General features: G+C 35.5%; 1 protein-coding gene across 3 annotated transcripts in view; it reads right to left on the minus strand.

Moving 5' to 3' along the window:
* Positions 1 to 20850, minus strand: part of SENP6 (SUMO specific peptidase 6) — an 84678-nt gene that overhangs the window by 36854 nt on the left and 26974 nt on the right. For 2 of the 3 annotated variants that reach the window (XM_087776296.1, XM_087776294.1), the window contains 5 exons: positions 18136 to 18199; positions 17338 to 17480; positions 10884 to 10985; positions 6011 to 6031; positions 1364 to 1434 (listed from right to left, as the gene is read on the minus strand). In XM_087776296.1, coding sequence (XP_087632422.1) covers positions 1364 to 1434; positions 6011 to 6031; positions 10884 to 10985; positions 17338 to 17363 — 220 coding nt within the window. In that variant the 5' untranslated portion in view covers positions 17364 to 17480; positions 18136 to 18199. The remainder of the gene's footprint in view (positions 1 to 1363; positions 1435 to 6010; positions 6032 to 10883; positions 10986 to 17337; positions 17481 to 18135; positions 18200 to 20850) is intronic. The other variant, XM_087776295.1, reaches the window with a different exon arrangement.

Here is a 20850-nt window from a genome sequence, read left to right on the forward strand (position 1 = left end):
AATTCTCCAAAGTAACTTTGGAAATGTTTTTTTTATTAATACTATTTCAGTGTCTCTCGGTGACAATTTGTAGCTTATTATCTTTGGAGGAGGCTTCAGACTTGAAAATCTGTACTAACTTCACAACAGCTACAATGGAGCGTCCGCTACCAAAAGTAGGAGGGGATCTGCTAGATTATGCTGATGGTAATTTTCACTAAAGGACTGCTGGTGAATGCATTTAGAATAAGTGGAAATGTTTTGTGTAATTAGGATTTACTCCTTCAACACAAGACTCATCACAAGTACAGTGAACTATACTGCCATATCCTGTTTTATATTGGGGCACTCATTTAAATACTGGAAGAGTATAGGAACAAAGTACAGTGAGATTTTCTTTTAAGAAGTGCAGTATGTTGTACAAGAGTGCCTTAATTCAGTTCAATGTTGAAGTGCTATTTACAGTCCCTAGTTCAATTGCAGTCTCCATATTGGAACTTTATTTTTTTTAACACGTATGAACACTTTTTCAATATACATAATGATAGTCTCATAAACATCCTACTATTAGAAGACATCACAAAACTAAAGAATGACTTGTTTTCAAAAAAGAAACAATAATAAGTGTGGTTTTTCTAAGTTAACTTACTTTTGTGTAGAATTGATGAAGTTCTACTTAACATTAACCTAAAAAGGCAGAGCAGAATAGCTGGCCAGTGTAGACAGCTAAGCAGCTGAATAGCAGGTTTACAGACTATAACTGTATCCGTACTGACACAGCTCAACCAAACACAGTGTTTTTTCTTTCCCCATTTCACAATTTCCAGACCTCAGAGCAAATTATATTCTCTCTCTTGCATCTCCATCAATGGCCCCTAACCAATAATATAAGAGCATATTTCAGTTGAGCTACAGGGCAGTGATGATGCTGGCTCTTCTACTGACTACCTCGGTGCCTGAATATACTTCATATTGAGTGTTACTTACCAAGTTACATTTTGCACATAAAACAGTGCTACAAAAGTTCCTTGTCAATAATTCAACAATGAGCTGGGGGCTTGGGCTTGGACTAGATGATCTCCAGAGATCTGTTCCAACTCCAACAGTTCTATGACTATAAATTTTCTCAATTTTAGTTGTTTTCAAAATAACTGAAGCCTAATTTAAAATGAATTATAACGTGACTGAACAGGTTGCAAAAATCTGTCAAAAAGGGCAAAATCCTCCCTTCAGGCACAAACTTGTAAAAATCTAGAATAACATGATGTAAGGATATAAATAGATACACTAAAGGTTACACAAAGTTTAGCAACACACCTGCCCAAAGCAGGTATTCAAAAAATTATTCTGCTTGAAATAAATGAGAACTCTAAACAAAACTTACCCACTCCTTGAGACCGTGGTAACCTAATGTGGTCTGCTTCTACTTTCTGAAGCTGAGGTGGGTATTCTTTTCTGGAAAATAAATTAGATATACGGTTGTTCTTTTGACAGACACCATTGTAATTTAGCCACAATTATACAAGAACAAAATAAACCTGAAATGTATCTGAAAGCTATGAATAAATAACTTCTCCTATTACACGCTATTTGTACACTTAAAAAAATATTACCAGAATGCTAGGAACAGCTACAGTAAAGGCCTTAGAAGTATTTCTGATCTAAATTCCCTTTGATAGTAATCAATAGTTGAGGAGTCTCTCACTTCCAGACCCAAGTCTTCAAAGACTGCGTCTCCTCCTCCTCATTCATGAAGTACAAGATAGACACTTTTAAAATCCAAAAATAGAAACAACTATAATTTTAATATTAAAGTAGATTCCACAAGTTCCACAACTTAAAAAACAGGAAGAGAAGATGCAAAACAGGAAAAAGATCTGAGGTCAAAAATTGCTGTGGCCAAAAAATAAAAAGAACAAGACAGGAGAAGACATAGTTCCTATATATTTGTTTTAGAAATATAATAATATAGACAAATGAGTGTATAATAAAACTTATGTTGGTATAATTGGTGTACTATACATATCACATATTTTTGTGCAAATTAATGCAATATAAATAATTATAACAAGATTTTCTGAGTCTCCTGAAAGATATTTTCAGTTTACATACAAGCGTATCAAATCGTGCTATTACCAAATTAAGATTCCTTAAGCTCACTGCATCTCTGTTACTGTTTGTGGCAGTCCTCTTTCTCAGCTGTCTTACCCTGCTCTGCAGCTGTAGATTACTATTCCTGTTATAACAGAAGATGGCACGCACCTGAAACACAGGAGGCCTTGCCAACAACTTCAGCAGAAACTGTTTTTATTGGCAAGTTAAGCCAGTGCACTGGGCTGGAAATGGGTCACTGCTACCTCTGATTACAAGGACATTGATCAACAGCAAGGGGCAAAGAAAACAGCTGCAGGCAGTAACATCTCAAACTAACAGCTAAATTTTGAGGACCCACCTGACAAAAATTTGGCTATGGCTGAAGCAGACTTCAGCACTAGGCATAAGTTTTTATTTCTTTCAGCACAGCATTTCCTAATGCATCAAATTATAAAACTTTGTGTTTTCTGCATTTCTAGGTAATATTTCTCAGGGGTTTCCCATATTTTATTATTAACTAACACCTTTGAAACAAGATTAATCTACAATGCCCTTTGGGATACTTCTTACCAAATCTGGCCCTCTAAATGTATCAGCCCACTACTAAACACAAACACGTTTTATTGTGTTGAAGGGCTGCAGCGTGAAGGAAAACTCGGGCAGAAAGAAGGACTGGGAAACAAGTGTGGCTGGATTGCAACACAGTATGTAGAGACTTGCCATATACTGCTAAATAATTTTTTACAACAAATTGGAATACAGTAGCATTATTTACCCTTGTCTGAATTTTCTATTATCAGCATAGACTCGATGCTCATTAAATGGCCAACCACTCGCAAGAATATGCAAGGGCCAGCAGAAAACGAATATCTTTCTTCTCCCACAACATAAGACTTTTACTCGTATGCTCACAATGAACCAGTAACACCCAAACCTAAGTTACAAAAAACAGCTCCAAGTCAACTGAGGCTTCCCAACACAGTTTTACTCGGTTAGCAAATCAAGGTCAGGTTTGAAGTTGCTTTGAGTTAGAAACAAAAGCAAAGACAATTTTAAACACTACTTAATTGTAGATTTCATCTGAAAAAAATGCTTTCTTGGAGACAGTAACAGCCCTCCCACAAGAGGGCAGCAACTTGAAGCACCTCCTAGTAGTTTCTTATCCTGAAAACCCCACACACAAAGAAAAAGGCAGAGCCCACCACCACCACAAAGTTTTTACAGATGACAAATCAAAGCCCCTCCCCTCAGCACGATGCTTGTTGCCATTTGAACAGCTGCAGATCCATTGATACCTTCTCCAGTAAAGTACTTAGTATGCTGAGCGGTTTAATTGCATGTGAGTGCAGAAACAGAATATAAACTATAGTTGTTTTTTTAAAGTTGAACATGACATCTATCTTTAAAAGGACTATTTGGAAAAGAAAATAATTTTTAGATTAAAAAACATAAAGCACTTCAAAACAAATGCCTTCTTGCTGTTAAATCCTAACTTAAACTAATAGTCTCCTCTTTCAAAGGGAATAAACGAGAGATCAAACTGCTAAACAGATCAAGATGCAAGACTATCTACATACTGTGTCAAACAGAAAAAAACAAGAAATACAATATTGCTTGCTGATCCTGCCATCCCAGCAAATACTAAAAATACACAAGGTTTTTTTTGCCTGTTAGGTTTCCTAAAAATATTTCTTATGAGATTTAGATTTCGCTTGAAGAACAAGGCTCCCTGCTCAGAGATTAAATCAATTTAGGCATCTCATTTATCTCATCCATTATAAGCAGTTATGATTTTAATACCTTTAAGTACAAGGGAGGTAGACCAGTATTTGATAAAAGCAACCCCAAGAAGTAGAAAAGCATCAAACAGCAAAACATTAATTACAAGACCAAGAAAGATCAGGCTCTTCCTGCAACAGACATGACAAAAATACCGAACTAGTTTAGACTGTGCAGAGTCCTGAACTTTTGACACATCTTAACAGCTAAATGGTATAGCATTCTTGACTAAACATGTTTTGCCCAGACAGAATGGTGTTATTAATTTAGTATTTTCAGCACATGTTCAAGATTACTGCCATATTCCTTTGCTGATGGAATTGGACCTTACTATCTTCACCTTGAGCTGGTAGACAGACCTCTGTGACACCCTCCCGCCAAAGTGAAATTTTCATATTAAAATTTCTTCTCTAGGGGAAAAAAGGGGGGGGGCAGGATGGGGACAATTCCTGTCTATGCCAGAAAGGACTAAACCTAAAGAAACATCTGGATCTGGGAATTTAAGATACAGTACTTACTGTCTTAGATCAGAGCTTTCAAAACTACCTGCTATCTGGTATGAACCACATAAAAAAATACCATGTATGTGCAAGGCTGAACCAACTCCTAACAGCCTTTCCTCACTCTGCCTCTGTATACTGCTACTTGGAGGTACACCACCACAGGCAGGCTGTTGGCTTCTACATCATTACACAAAACCAGAGTAAAGCATGATAAGATAGGAAGCACCAAGCTGCTGAGGTGACATTTACCTTCAGTGTCTCTCATAGGAAACGCAGAGTACAAAAGTCAAAGGCTGAAAGAGAGAAGCAGCAGCACAGGGAGCCGGGGTTTTAGTATGCAGTTCACTAGCCCCATTTGGCCCAGAAAGTCAAGAGCTGCAGCTGCACTTATCACGATGGTAGTGATTAAAACTAAAATTAGAAGCTCCTGCCTCAATCATCTTCCCCTGCTAGGACAGCAACAAAAACCAGGGAAGGAAAAAAGAACATATCCAGTAGTACTGGATTATGAAGCAGCAGGCATCCCCAAGGGAAAACCAAGATCACCAGCATGCAACTCAACCCTAGTCTTCCTATGACATACAGTACCAAATTAAAAACATTAATAGCTGAATGGTTAACTAGTAACATGAATGCAGCACAAAGAAAAACAGGAAAAAATACATGAACTAAAAGCCCAGGCAGCGAGAGGACGATCAAATCCCTTCTTAGAGGCCAAAACTAACTGTTGAGTATCTCATTGACATTTCTTTTAAGAAATAACAAAAGGCAGTAAAACAGAAAGGCTTGGTTTTATGACTGAATTTGAAATAAATCTAGAAAATCCTGAATTCACAAAGAACAGATCTACATTAGATTTCTGTGTTATTTATATCATTTTTGGTTAAACATTATATACACTAGTTAAACAATTCAACCTGAGATCAAGTGTATACTGCCAAAACATGCCTACATAGACAGGATATTTAAAAAAAACTCAATAAATTCATTACTATCAACACAACATTTACACTAATGTATAAATTTAAGCTATATAGAAAGAAAAACAAAGGTATGGTATTTCATATTGCTAACAAAATATTAACAGCAGTAAAACACATGCAAAACAAGTGAGAAATAAGCTTTACAGTGTGCCTGGTTTTGCTATACATTTTCTGTTAATTGCTTTAACATATACACTTCATGAACAGAACGTACACAGTAATGCAATAAAAAAATTTAACGCTATTCAAACCAAGCTGAGATGACAGAGTGAAAGCTGTTAAACACCCTACTAAGATATGCTTCAGAACCATGCTATTACACAAAGTTTGCTGCTCTACGAAAAGAATTAGCAATGAACTCCTCAATTCCAGAGAAAGTTAAAATTTATCTATTTTCACATTGGATATATAAATAGATAGATAATTTCCAGTGGAACTGTACCCAAAGTTCACATTAACATGGCATTATTTAGAGATGGATGTAAATGTCCTTTACTGGTAAAAGGGAGTAAGTGAACCACAAAACCAGAACAAAAACAACGAACCCCCCTCACACATGAGCAGATATGATTGAATGGATTGAATATTCTTTAACTAGCATTGATAAAGCACTCATTCAGTTAATTTTCTTAATGTTCATTGCCATGCTCATTTCATCAACAGTAAGCTTACCTTTCCTTTCGGTCCAGATTGCTTAAAATATGAAAAAAGAAAAAAAACCATAAGATGCAAAGCCCCACATGTGTTGCACATCACTAAATTCAAGAGTTATTAAATATAAACTATAACTGTTTCATTGCTTCTTGCACTCACTGGACTAGCGTTCAAATAAGCATTATTATTTTTCACAGCATTTTTGTAAGAGTAATTATAAACGCACAAACAAACGCTACTTCACAGACAGCAACAGTCAGTGGTCTAAATACTACATTGTCTTGCCTCTTTTTCAATGTGTAAAATTTGATGAATTTTGAACTCAACCTGGTCATCTCACTTAATTCACTGCAATGTAGAACCTGACGTGACAGAATCATAATACATGAATTAAGATCAAGCCTCTTTTCCAATCCCTGATCGCCATGCAAAACAAGACAAAGCAAATTTACATAACAACTTGTTTCCAACTATTCAAAAAATATTTAAGTGTTTAAATTAAGGAAAAAAATTCAGAAAGCAATACTTAAATATTTAGGAGAGCACATGCAATCAGCTACTGGATAGCAAAGGACAAACAGAAGCAACCAGCCTCCTTCTGAGGTTTTGGCTAAAAAGAGTCTCCAAAAATATTTAAGGATTAGGGCCACTAGTTTCAGAAGTGTCTCCTTTAACATCAGTGAACGTAGCTGGTGCTCACAACTCAGGTCCTTTGTATACCAAGACTGATATAAAAATAGATCTACCTAAGCACAGCACAAAGACAACTTGAAAACAATATCTTTATCTCTCCTGCCTTTTCAAAACTTGCAATATGGAATGCTGTAAGCTTTTAATCTATGTGGCTGTTCCTCCCAAATATCAAAAGCCTAACAAACTTCTGTCGTATATGCATTACACTAACATTATACTAAAACAGAACAAATTCAGACTGTTTCCTGTTTTACTTTGGTCAAATTACACAGAGTAATGATATTACAGAGTAATATAAACTCATTCTCCTTTCCTTTTCACAAACAGAACACTCACAAGAATAAAGCAAACTCTCTCTAGCTCTCCATTACCCAGAGGAACAGCAGGATTGAAAGTAAACCAGGTAAGAAGGTAATCCTGATAATCCTACAGAGTGCAGTATGAAAACACATTCAATCTCCACAGCGTGGAAAAGAGAGTAAAAGGAATTCAAAACTGAATGTGACCACTGCAACTTAGACTAGGGTGCGAGTAATCAGCCAATGCTGCTTGAAAGTGGGGAAAAACTGCTTCCAACTGGAGCTAGCCTTTACAAACAATAAACACTGTTTTTGTGTGGGTCACATCTGAGTTTATAAATCCAGATCCAAACCATATCTGTATGGAGCCATATCCAGTATCTTTGTATCCTTGGCACAGTTAATATGTAACTTGGATTAACTGTTTACAGGTGCTGTACAGAGTCACACTGTTAAGAACTGTAAATTTTAATGACAAGGAAACTTAAAGGCAGGAAAAAAATTTCCACAATGCCTGATATGATACTGTACACTGTCACTACATTAGATGCTTCACTTGCTTGTTTTAAAAACCCATATTAATATAATGCATTTACAAGAATTCTCACTTTTACATCTCAGGAATATTAAGAAATGAGAATCCTGGACAGATCCAGGAATTATAACAAGCAGCGTCCTTATGAATTGCTTCATGCAGCTCATGCATAAGATTTGTTAGACTTGCTGTACATACATGCTATTCCAATAGCATAAGATAGAACTACGTGTTCCTTAAATGAAGCAAAATAGTTTGAACCAACTACAACACTAGGCTAAGCTATATCTGAAAGTCTGTTGTAGCAGAAGTGAACAAATTTTAATTTCATCCCCAGATTCCACTGGAAAAAACATGAAAAATATTTATCAAAATATTATTTTGAAATGCCCAATTTTGTCGTACTGGAAACTTGTATTTTAAATACGAGTGCAACAGATACTCAGAATTTAAATTAACACGCATGTGCAAAAAGCTGAAGAAAGAGATGAGGAATACAGTACACATCACAAGCTCCAAATTCAATTTGATAGAGACTACAACTGAGTTTCATAATTGGCCCCATATGACACCATCCCCACCCAAAGAACCCAGTATAAATAACAGTATCAGTAACGTCAGTGCCAGAGACTCAATCTACTCAGAACTAATTTAATCATGTTTTTGTTTTTGGTTATCCTTTCAATAATCCACTATATATTTAAGAACAATATATTAGGTTAGTTAAAACTATTTTCCCCATGTTGTTACTGATCACCATACCATAAAACAATTCTACAAATGCAAACAATGTAAAAGAACACAACTTTGTATTGCCTGTAAATTAGTATAGGAAAAAAACCGCAACACCTTAGAACTCAATTTCCATGCTACCAGCTTTTTGTTGTCTTGATATATACCTAGAATTTTATTCTTGGTTTGCCACCCACATTTTCTGCCTATACTCCTTTCTGAGGAGACACCATCTGAAATTACTTTTAAACTCAACTATTGTCTAATGTCAGTAAAAACTAGCAAAAAAAGATATAAAAAAATTCCCACACAACTAAAAGTATATGACCAAAAAAATTACCCACTTTATAAGCACTGGAATTTTGTACTATGAACAGTTTTAAATAGTCTTATTTTAGTTATTTTTTTCCTAACAACTATTGTCTTCTCATTCATAAACCTACATTTTCCACATCAACTAACCTTGAGAGCCCCCTTCTTTTTTAATTAAAAAACTATGACCGGAGGCCATATTCTATTAATTTTCAATCCTCTAACTCAGAAACAGATTTAGAAGCTTTTAAAAAGTAGTCAGTTGAGTCAACTGGCAAAAGATACTGGAATTAAATATCCTTTGCACAATTCTTCTGTAAAGCTCAACCTCAGTCAATGAAGTCATGCTGGTTCTGACATCCCCCAGTAGCAAAGCATTGCTTGGAATTGTTATGACTATTTCCTGCCTTTGAAACTCCAAAAATATTCTTAGCATAAGAGTTAATTGTTTGTCGTTAATGTAAATGAACTACAATAACAACCCTAAAAGAAAACATATTTAGAAACATTCAAGATGACTACTATCCAATTACTTCATGCAATATTCAGCTTGCCTACATAATGTGTTAGTTTTCTTTCTGCATGTCACACATACAAAGCCACTACTACTTTTTTTTCCACGTTACATTGTAGGCTTATAAAGAAGCAAGTCCCATAGGTGAGAAAGGCAAGCAGGCAAGTCTAACATCCCCTCAAGATGGAGAATCTCCGCAGCTGACTCACTTGCATGCTGAAGAAGCCTGCGGCACTTAACTAGGTAAGATGAATCCATGTTGACTGGCTGTTTCAAAGAACCATCTCACAACAAAGCTTGATCAAGTACACTAATATTATTAAGGTCAACATTCAGAGATCCAAGAAAGAGCAGTCTCGCATGATTTTGCTTACTTCAAATCATTTTAATTAGCAATGCAGATCAAGATTTTATCCCTTAGAATTAAAAAAAAAAAAAAAAAAAAGGTGAAAGTAAGGGTGTGAATGCCCCATGCTTTCCTCAATGGAACACTGAACAAAAATACTCTTTTTAGAGTAAAGTAGGACTGAATGTAAGAAGAAAAGAGCACAGCTGGTTCAGCCTAAATCACACTGGTAACATAAACCACGCCTTTCAGTTTAATTCGTGGGAAAAGCTCTGCCAATCCTCCTTAGTCATCCCTGCCTTGCAATGATGGGAAGAAATGTAAACAAAAGGGAGATCCCTATTACTGCATCTGCTATTACTAAGGGGAAGGAAATGTCCATGCTATTTTCCATTTACAGATGATAGTACAGTTTGAAATGGAGGGAGGCAACAATGGTGTAGGTCCTCAGGGACAGGACTGCAAAATCCATTTTTCAGTCTGTTTCTTCAATGCCAGATTACCCTAATACCTGTTTGGATTATGTCATTCATTCACATTAGTATATGGGCTTTGTTTTTCTGAAGATAGCAGATCAAAGTGAGGGAAGTGGGATTAAAAAGAGGATGATGCCTACATATGATCCCACCACCCCAAAAAATCTAACCTAAAAAACAGAGAGGAAAAAAGGGGGCAGAAGAAGGCGGCTATAAAATGCTGACAGGATGAAGCACTCGTGGGCTGGTGGAAATCCATGAAATTCATAGATAAAGAGAGCTTTGAATGGACAAATTTTGAAAGCAAATTCCTTAAAACAATGGTGAGCTTATATGTTTGTGACATACATTGGGTGTGAAAAGCCTGTGAAAAAATTTAAAAACCCTGCAATTTATAGAAGCCTGATGTAGTTTTAAGTTTTCAAACCAATGAAGTTTAATTCAGCATAGCCAAGTAAGATTCCCCAGTTTCCAGTCGTCCATTCTAACAATTATTTACATAAATGCAAAACCTTGCTTCTGTTAGATGTTCCAGTTTATATGTTTTGTGCTGTATTTACAGACTACATATGATCAACAGACCTATAACTTAATCTTTAGATGGATCTTATACAAGCCGGAGTTAATGTGAATTCGTATTTGATGATCATGTTGTCAGTTACGTGAATTTCTAATGCATACTATGTTTGTCCATTTCAAAGTATTTTCTAAACATATTTACATTAGCAGGTGCTCTCCTACTGAATATGTGCCATAGTATGCTTTAAAATCAGTAAATTCTAGGATTATATAATAATAATTCCTAAACGGTAAGTTTTATGAAACTTCAGTAATTAAGATCAAAGCTCATGCTCAAGAATGTACCATGTAATTACTTATGTCTCCTTAAAACACTTCATAGCATAAGGAAAACCATTACATACAAAACCAGATAGGACTTCTTACAATGGGGACATCTGGAGAAACAAATGTACCTAGTCTTACCTTTGGGCTGCTGTTTTTACTACTGCTGTCTGTGCATGTGCGTGGTGAAAACGTCTACCGTGTACCACAGTTACAGGACAAGACATATTCTGAGCATTTTCACTGCAAACACAGAGAAAAATGGTTTAAGAAAAGACTCTGTTGTATCTGTACATTGTCTTAGCTAAAAATTGTGGTGTCCTGCTTTTACAATAACAGCCATGCAAAACCAGAAATCAACAAAGTATTTATGTATATAATACAACTTGTTAGGATCCTTTGAAAGGTATAAAAACATTCAGTCCTAAAATAAAATAGACAAATAAGAATATACCCAATTTTATTTCTTTTTCTGGAAGAAAAGGTAAAGATTTTTTATAACGTTATCACCATCCAAGACACTATGAACCAGCTCTCCTTTACCCAATCCTGTCACTGCAAAAAGACACTGCCTTTTTTAAGGAATTATAACCATTTATAATTCATTTTATACTTCCATCTCTCCATTTTATTAAGGCACAGTATTAATTTCTTTAATATGACTTAAAGGGCATAACATATGAACAGACTGAATTGCACATTCAGGAATTTCCCTCATGTTATTGCTCATAAGGGAAAATAAACGCAGCAAATTTATGCATGTAAGATGGCTGGTAACTGAAACAACACAACACATCTCAAAAAGAAAGAAGTATTCCCAGGTGCTCAAATATTTCAGCAGGACTCTGCACAGAGATAGTATATTCACCAATGCCTTTTAGTATTTCTTTGGTTTCTTCATTTGTTGCCTTTTAACACTTTAATCTTATTCCTATGTAAAACAAGTAATTCTGGAGAGAAGACTACTTACCGTTACCCTCTCTGGTAAAAGCTGACATAAAGATAAGGCAGATCAATAATATAGTACTCCTTCAAAGATCATTAGACCCTAACAATTATCCTGCACACTTCTGTGACAGGACACACAATGCTACATTTGAAATGTTCAAAAAAACATGCAACTTTTAACAGACAGCATGTTGATAATGCAAACCGTTTCAAATTATGGAAATGATTTCTCAGAAATATTCAGCAAAAGTTTTGCTCCTGCCATTTGTCCTGTTATGAACAATGAAAAAAACTGAATTACCAAAATTCCCCCAAAAGCTGACAACCAATTCCTATTATTTCCTTTACATTCCCCCAAAAGATATAAGTAAGCAAACTGCTAGCTTGCTTTTTAAATTTCTTTTCAGTTTAGCATTACAAAGCCTTTTGGGAGCCTTATATTGAGTATCATAAGCCAGTATTACAAGCTTTCAGAGCATTTCTGACTGATCATAAGACGACTGTTATGATCTGACTGATTATAACATAACCACGAACATAACAGAACAAGACTTACCAAAACCAACCAAATGGTAAAGCTCTCTTTTCTAGAATATGAAGTTTAGGAACTTCATAAATGTTCTGAGTTAATAGTTCAATTTCCTCAGAACTAACCTAATAGCATCCCATTCAAACACCAACCTCTTGGAAATAAACACACTCATCCCACATGCTTCCAAGTGAAGACTATGCAACTCCAGCTGGTCAGTCATCATCCAGACTAATTTATGGTCAACCTTCTGTTTAATGTTGTCACCTGAGAAACAAAAAGCTGACAGCTACTTGCCCTAAATACTTTAGGGTGTCTCAAATCCTCTCTGGCTTCCAGTTTAACGTGTTTGAAAGAGATACTAGAAAAGGAAACACAAGCAGAGTGCAGGAATGCCTTCTCAAATGTTTAAGACTTAAGGAGTTTAAACAAGCAAGCAAGTCCATAAACACATCTCATGTTCTACCATTTTATTTGTTGAATCTGAGCTTTGCCAAACTATCATGATTGGGAAACTCTAAGTCTTGTGCCCCCACAGCACGAAAAACTGTTAAGCAGTGCTTCTGCTTTCTGCCTCACACTCAAGTAGTGAGAAACTCCAGTAGGTGCTGGAATTGAATATTGCAGCCTGCTGGGTGATCAGATTTGAGTCAAAGCAGACTGTTCTAGATGGCACACTTAAATGGTTCATATGGCGTCAGATATGCTTCCAAGTAGGACAGCTGTAAAATACAATCTGCTCTATAATCCTGTTCTTTGAATAGAACATACCCAGTGCAGACAGAATCACCAGAAAATTTAATCATGAAGTCCTAGCAAGTTGCAAAATGGGCACATCCGAACTGAAATCTGGGTTTGCAAGTTTCAGCACAGTTTCAAGAAAATTAACATGCAACACTAAAACCAGGGTGATGTAATGGTCAGAAAGTTCCTTGAAAGAACAAATGTTCTAGAAGTCTCAAAGAACTTACAATATATTAACAATATATGTCTCCTTGATGTGATCTCAGAAACCACAGAATCATTTAAAGTCCAGGCTCTGATGAAAAGGTTACACTATCTCATTCTATCAGCTGATCCTAGGAACTTCTTAACACCACAGATTCAAAAGGCAAAGCACAGAGGAATCTTGCACTAGGCAAAGGTATGGATCTAGAAGTAGTGGAAGCATGATCTTTCAGGAACATGGGACACAACTACAGACTACATTAATTCTGCTGTTCATCAAATAACTTTTTTTACAAAATATTACAAAAAATAATCTAAAAAGGACTTAATAATGTGAGAAATTTGATACAAGTTATTGAAAACTAGCAAAGGATAAAATAAATTTAAAGTAAGACCTCATGATTAAAAAAAACCCTAAACAACAAAACTATTAGGGTTAAGTTAGAGTTTGATACTGGATTTTGCTTAGCCAGATAACAGATGATAACTTTTTGGTTGGTTTAAATTTTAGTACATGCAAGTGGATACGTACAGGGAAAATTTCTTCTCATCGTCCTTGCATATTCCTTCTTCCCATCACTCATTCCCTGAATTTTAGGGAATATTGTACTACAATAATACTAATTTGAGTCAAGCCCTACCAGTCTGAAGAGTTTTTAATCCCTATTCCGCAGACAAGGTGGAAAAAAAGACTTCAACTTTGTGATAAAAATCACCATGAACAGCTCAAGAGTTCCCATGAAGTATCTGATCTTCTTGTACTCTTCTTGTACTTAATCTAACAACTTAACTGCATGATCAACCTAATTTTCTCTAGTTGCAGAGTCCAAATATCGAAAGGAAAACTATTAAGCACCTTCCATGCTGCATGTCAAAGTGAACACACCACCGATCTTCACTACAGACAGTGACTGGATCACAAACCTTTACTGATTTGGGGATTTTGTTGCAATACATGTGTTGTGAAAGATACAGCACTATCACAATTAAGTTATTAAATCAAGATAATCACTTATAGCATAATCACATTTCCAAACAGACTTAGAGACCAAAATCTGAAAAGGAGTTAAATAATGTTGGTAGTATTAGTTTTAATCAAACATCAAGTGTCTACAGCAGTCACAGTGGGCTACACATCCATTATTCCCAACTAAATTCCCTCATTAATGAAGGTGGTTGAAGAAGGTAGTGGATACTTATATTTTCCATTTAAGTTCAGCATGCAGCTCAGTGCAAGACAGGAGGTGGGCGCCCACTTTCGAAGTAGGTGATGTGACCTTTAAGTAAAGTAACATACATGCAACAGATTTTCCTTTTTTTAGTTGAATTTTATAAATCATACTAGGTCTTAGGTTTATAATGCAGTATTTGTCAATTCAAGGCAGTCCCAATCCAAGTAACAGAATGTCTGAACTAAATGCTTAGACTGTCTAAAAAAACCTGAGCAATTATTTACCTTAAAAACAAAATAAAACCCACATACCTTTCTGGAACTTAAGAAAAACACACACATACACAGTCAAATATGACTGCTTTAATAGAAAAGGGAGAAAAATTATGTAGTAAAGTTGGATTTCACTACAAATCCCACAGTCAGGCAGAAGAAAATTCTAGTTTCCAGAGGATTAGAGGAATCTTCTTTTAAATTGTTAGGTGTACTCAAAACAAACAAGAATGTAATGTACATGCACGGGCTTTTTCACTACTAAAACAGAGCAAAGAAGTCCTGACAGATTTGTAACAGGCATTTTTATCTTTGTGTCTCCGTTCAAGAACAGAATCCTAAAGAATGGAAGTAACCAGGGTGACTCCATAAGAACTGGCCAATTTGAAGAGGAGCAAGCCAGAAATCTGGATATAATCTTATAAATCTGTTGTGTGTACTAAAAATTGAAGACTGAAACATAAAATGTCATTTGCATAGCATAAGTCAAGGATAATGAAGTATTGTGCTAATTCATGTAAATGTAAAAAGAATTTTAAAAAGTGATGGAAGGAAGTACCCATGTTCAGAGGTAGCAAGAGCTGCCAAGGAAGTGCTTGAATGTGTTGAAAAATAACAGACCCCTGTGCAATGGCACAACTTTTAACCTATAACCTTATAACCTATAAAAAACCTTGCCATTATTAAATCTATTTTATTAAAAAAAACTTAAGTTCCACATAACATCCTACTAGTCTATCTCAAAAACAAAGACATTGCCTGTATTCCCATCAAAGGAAGGGAGGGAAAATGTAATTGCACTCTCACCAAAAAGCTCAGTGAAATCTTTTTTGTAAATGTCTGATCATGTCTGATCTGTGGATCTGATCTGATCAGGTCTGAAGCATCCGTGGAGACAATGCAATGGTTGCTTTTATGTTTCAATGGACATTGGAAAGGCAGTGATTTTGGTTTAGGTTTATATGAACAAATCCCATACAAGGAAACTCTATAGGCAGAGGCAAATTTTTAAACAGTGATGGGACGGGAGAGATTCATACTTTTATATAAGTCTACATGTCTTTTTTTGTCTTCACTATATAACATTTAGCTAGAAATCATGACTCTTCAGCCAAGTTCATCACTGAAAACTTAATAAAATGTAAATATTCAAGACAGATACTTAAGCTTATTCAAAATAACCTAGTATACAATACTTATTATCCTGTAATTACTGTTCCAAACATATATTACATATACCCAAACAATCCCCTATTCAATAGCACGTTGGTTATAACAACAATAACTTGAGCTATTACAAGCGCAGAATTTTACTCATCAGTGAAAGTTTCACTGTTCTTTGTCAAAACTAAGCCACTAAAAAAAAGAATGCAGGATAAGAATATCCTTCGTTCACCTAATAAGCTGAATTATTGTTTATGTGGTCCTTACAGCAGTAGTCCCTAACAAGAAAATGTTCATAGCCGGCCTTCTTTTATCAGAAAATTCAGGATCTGTCGCTGTTAGTTTTGTTTTGGGTTTGTTGTTTGTTTTATTTTTATTTAAGACTATGCATGAATTTAAGATCATCCACAAGCTACAGAAAAACTAAACTAGAGCAGTATGTATCACATTTTGTTAAAATACTGGGTGAAGGGTCATCTAGGTTTTGAAATTCAACAACATAGATTAATATGCAGGAACAGGTTAAAATTACAACATAAAGGCAAGAAGAGTCCTGATTTTGACTTAAGTATGTACAATTCTTGTATTTGTTTTTCTCTATCAAACTGATGGACCACCAGTGCAGACCAGAAATTCTGGATTTGTTCCCTGTATATCAGGCTCAAAGATCAGAACAAGCAGGAGAGGACACACATCACAGAGGACTTCAAGGACTTATTTTCTCAAGTGACACTGTGATAAGATGGTCTCACTAACCAACAATGCTCTACGGATCAGCATGCAAGAATGAAGACAAGGACATCCCTCATACAGCTACATATGGCTTAGATATTTGATGACTGGCCCAACTATAGCTAGCTATCTTATGAACTTTTCCTTCCTGCAAAGGTGACCGAACTGAGTGCACTTTAGCAATATGAAACACTCCCAGAGAAAGTTACATGAACTTATCACTTCTTATTATATACTACATAAAGATCAATCTGTTACAAGCTAGGGACAGTAGTAACAAGCAAGTATAGCACTGAATGTTTAAACACCGTTCCTGTCAGCTCTAAATGCAAATGACAATCTTAAGCTATCATGTAGGAGTATGGATATTTGCTGAATCTTTTGAAGGAATAGTCCGTGACTCCTAAATCAAATGATATCTTGCAGAAAGGAAAACAGAAAACGCATCCTGAGTTAACCTTGGCAATTCAGAGTCATGGAAAGAAGAAAGTCTTGATAGGAATGTTAGAAATATTCTTCTACCTGCTAGCACTGTATAGAGGAAACAATAGCACATGCAGACAACATTGGTAAGGTACTGACAAGTATGCCAGCAAATGCTCTAACTCTATTTTAATAATCTTCTGGTATCTTACTAATGTGCTATTTAACATTTTGGAAGAGGAAAGATCTTAACAATCTAGTTTTCTGTCTTTGCTCAGAAGCACACAACGGCATAGCTTCTTAAAATGCACAGCAGATAATGCAAATGTACTACAAGTTCTGTTCATTTTGCACTGATGTATATCAATGATCGAGTAGGCAAGTAAATATAAAACTAAATGCAGTACCTCAGTTTCTTGCTGTTTCCCATCATGTTGAGGCCAATTGAGTTCCCTTTAAAAAGTCTCAAGCTTCCAGCTTTGCCTCGCCTTGCATATGTTTTTATGGAATCACCACTGGTGCCGACAGCTCCAGGCCGAAAACGAAGTGACTGTAACAACAGAATTCACATATATTAGAATACCTGTATAAAAGTTAAAAGGAAAAACCAAATTACAAAATATTTATATTAATATTACTTTGGCTTCATTTTCATACTGCTATTGTACCAAATTTCATGTAAAATATACCCCATCTACACCCTTACTCACTAGGATTCCTTACTAAACAAAATATGAGTATTTTCAAAGTATTACGAAGCATCTTGCAGTTGTAAGCTATTTCAGTATACATAAAAAATACATAAAAAGACACAAAAAGCATGGGTTTTGCCTATGTATCTTCTTTTATATATATACACACATGTATATATGCATACAAAATTGGGAATCTGACAGTAAGCAGTCATGGGATATAATGATTAATACTTTTAATTAAAAATATAACCCAATTAATGATAACTGTCTAAACTTAAAACTAGTTATTCATGCTCACGTTTTCAGAATACTATACAAACCAATAAGATCTATAAGAGTAAGAGGAACAAAAACATTAAGGGTAGGCAGATAGACAGCTTGAGTGTATGTTGCTAAATCAAGACATAAACTTTCATTTTGTAATACTGCACAGATGACTATGCCACACTGTTTAAGAACCTAGCAAGCTTTAAAGATACATTTTCACCATGACACAAACAGAGTACTTACCTTTCTTTCTTCATTGGGACTGAAAGGCCCATCGCTGTCATCTACGCTGAGCAGATTTGCCTCGCTAGATAGGTGTGGGAGAGAAAAGCAGATACATTGTAATGCAACAGAACACCAGCAAAACATTTTAAACACACAATGGGCTTTTTTTCCTTCCCTCTTTAAATTTAAATGCATCACGTATACATTGTGTATATATGCCTAAAACAACAGGAACAAAGTGGGCAATGTAGTAATCCAGATGTATTATGTGAACCTGAATTTAAAGTGTATATAAAATTATTTCACAAAAAGCAAAATTAAAAGGATGTTATTAATTCAAAATAGAGAATACTATTGAACCTTCAATATTGTCATGGCAATGTTACTGACATCATGAAAGATTCTATACAACGCTATCCATAAATTCAGTCAAATACTAAATTAACCTATAAAACATAGTCTTAGTTTGTTCATGCATATCAATGTTCAAGCATGTGGTTTAAAACTGCAAACTTCCCAGTGCTTTAGGAGAAGAACTTACATATCACTAAATTTTATCCCACAGCAATTACTGCCAAAATATGTCTTCCTAAACCCAGCATATTCAGTTTGGCTCAACTGCTCATTAAAATGTGTTTCTTTAGTACTTCTATGTCTGTAATCTTCAAGTATTATAATGGGGAAGAAGATACAAAAAAAGAAACCCACCCCATGACAGTGTGAAAGCTTACTCTTTTCAGTAACAGGTAATTATCCTCAAATAATCTTAAGTATTTAAATTAAAACCCCAATCATACATTTTATACTGATAGCAGCTAGATTAGGCTAACACATTCTTGCTTCCAGAAGAAGCAACCTGCAGATAATCCCTTCTCATCAATCCTGATAAGGTTACTCCTCTCTGGGACGCAACAAGCTAATACAACTTTTAGCCAACTTGTAATTGCATGGGTTGGGGTTTTTAATTAAGATCATTCAGGCAGAAATTACTTAACAATACAAGCAGTTATGCCAGCAGTTCCAAGGACACAGCTACACAAGAGAAACAATGATGGAGGTGAAACATTTTTTAGCTGCAGGTATGACATATTGACTGCAATATACATAGTGACTTTAGCTTTTTATATATAAGGTAACCATTCAGTACTCCCCCTCCCACCGCCCAATTTCCTAAAAACTTCTTCCACGCACAAGATTTCCTTTCATGTTACAATTTATTCCTCCACCTTATGCAATACAGATATCCCTACATCAAATAAAATAAAAGAAAAAGAGGGAGAGAATTGCAGACCCTGAAACTTCAGGAGATAAGATTGTGTGCACAGTTGGTTTTGATATGGGAAGAATGATGTAAATGTCGACACTTAGACAGTGGCACTGTTGTATTTTCCTTTAGTTTACAGACCACAACAATTCTAGGTGTGTCATGGTAAAACACGCAGTGTAGGGGATCATCACTAATTTCCAATACAAAGTGGCACAAAGACAAAAGACTCTAATTGTACTTCTGTGCAGCCTATCCATGGATATTAAAATTTTAAAATGCTCTTTTTAAACTCTCTTTCAGGATAGATTATTCTTTCAAGGGCGGGTCACTGAGCTTTCTCAACCCTTCATCAAAAGACAATGAGTTTAACGATTTCAGAAATTTTCCAGATCCTAAAGAATAAATAAAACACTGCAGCGCAGACATGAATAGCAACCTGCAGCTCTGGCATTCACCTACTCTGTTGACCTAGCCAGATCATTTCACCTCTAGATACATTTTCCTTCTTCAGCTCCAGCTTGTACAAAAATCGTGATGAGTTTCAAAATGCCCCTGTACAGTGATTATACTTTCAGGGCTTCAAGATACCACAATACTGCAACCATTTTAACAATGGGTGTTTTGGGTGGGTGAGAGAGAAGAGAAGGTAACAGACTATGAACAAACAAAACACTGAAAAAAATCCTTAACCTGAACAAGAATAACTCTTACGATGCAACTAAGATAACATGACTAGAAAAATATTTGGGAATTGGCTGTTTTTAAAGAACAAATATTTTTAGATTTTAAGGAATGCAAAGTATATGCATCAGTACCAGAAAGACTGCTTTTTCAGAGAGCAGAATACATAGCAACTGAATAATGTCTATTTGCTCATGTATCACATGCTTACCGTTGCCTGCTTAAAAGATGCAATTTATGCAGCCAGGAAAAAAAAAAAAAAAACCAACACTATACCACACTCCCACATACCAGACAATAATATTTTAACACTACTGAAATGAAACCTCAGTGGTCTTGCTGGGAGAAGGCTATGCCTCCACACGTTGTCACTTTTAACCAGGGAACCAAAGAGAGAGATTTTCACATTAGAACAATAATTTATAACTTTTCAATACTTTAACTAAAATTCTATAACAAATGAAAGTTAAGTCTTTACTAAAATTAAGAAAAAAACATAGAAGAAATTAATTTAAGTAAACAGAGCTCTTTCCAAAGGGGAGTTCATAATTACGCATTCAAATTTAGGCATTAAACAAACAAAAAAAAAAAATAGAATCACAGATTGATAGAATCGTTAAGGTTGGAAAAGACCCTTAAGATCACCAAGTCCAACCATTAACGTAACACTGCCAAGGCCACCACTAAACCATGTCCCTAAGCACCACATCTACCCATCTTTTAAATACCTCCAGGGATGGGGACTCAACCACTTCCCTGGGCAGCCTCTTCCAATGCCTGACTAC

Source organism: Nipponia nippon, unplaced genomic scaffold (assembly GCF_047370975.1).
Source record: "Nipponia nippon isolate SJK-2023a ecotype South Korea unplaced genomic scaffold, ASM4737097v1 scaffold_4, whole genome shotgun sequence".
NCBI classification, from domain to species: domain Eukaryota; kingdom Metazoa; phylum Chordata; class Aves; order Pelecaniformes; family Threskiornithidae; genus Nipponia; species Nipponia nippon.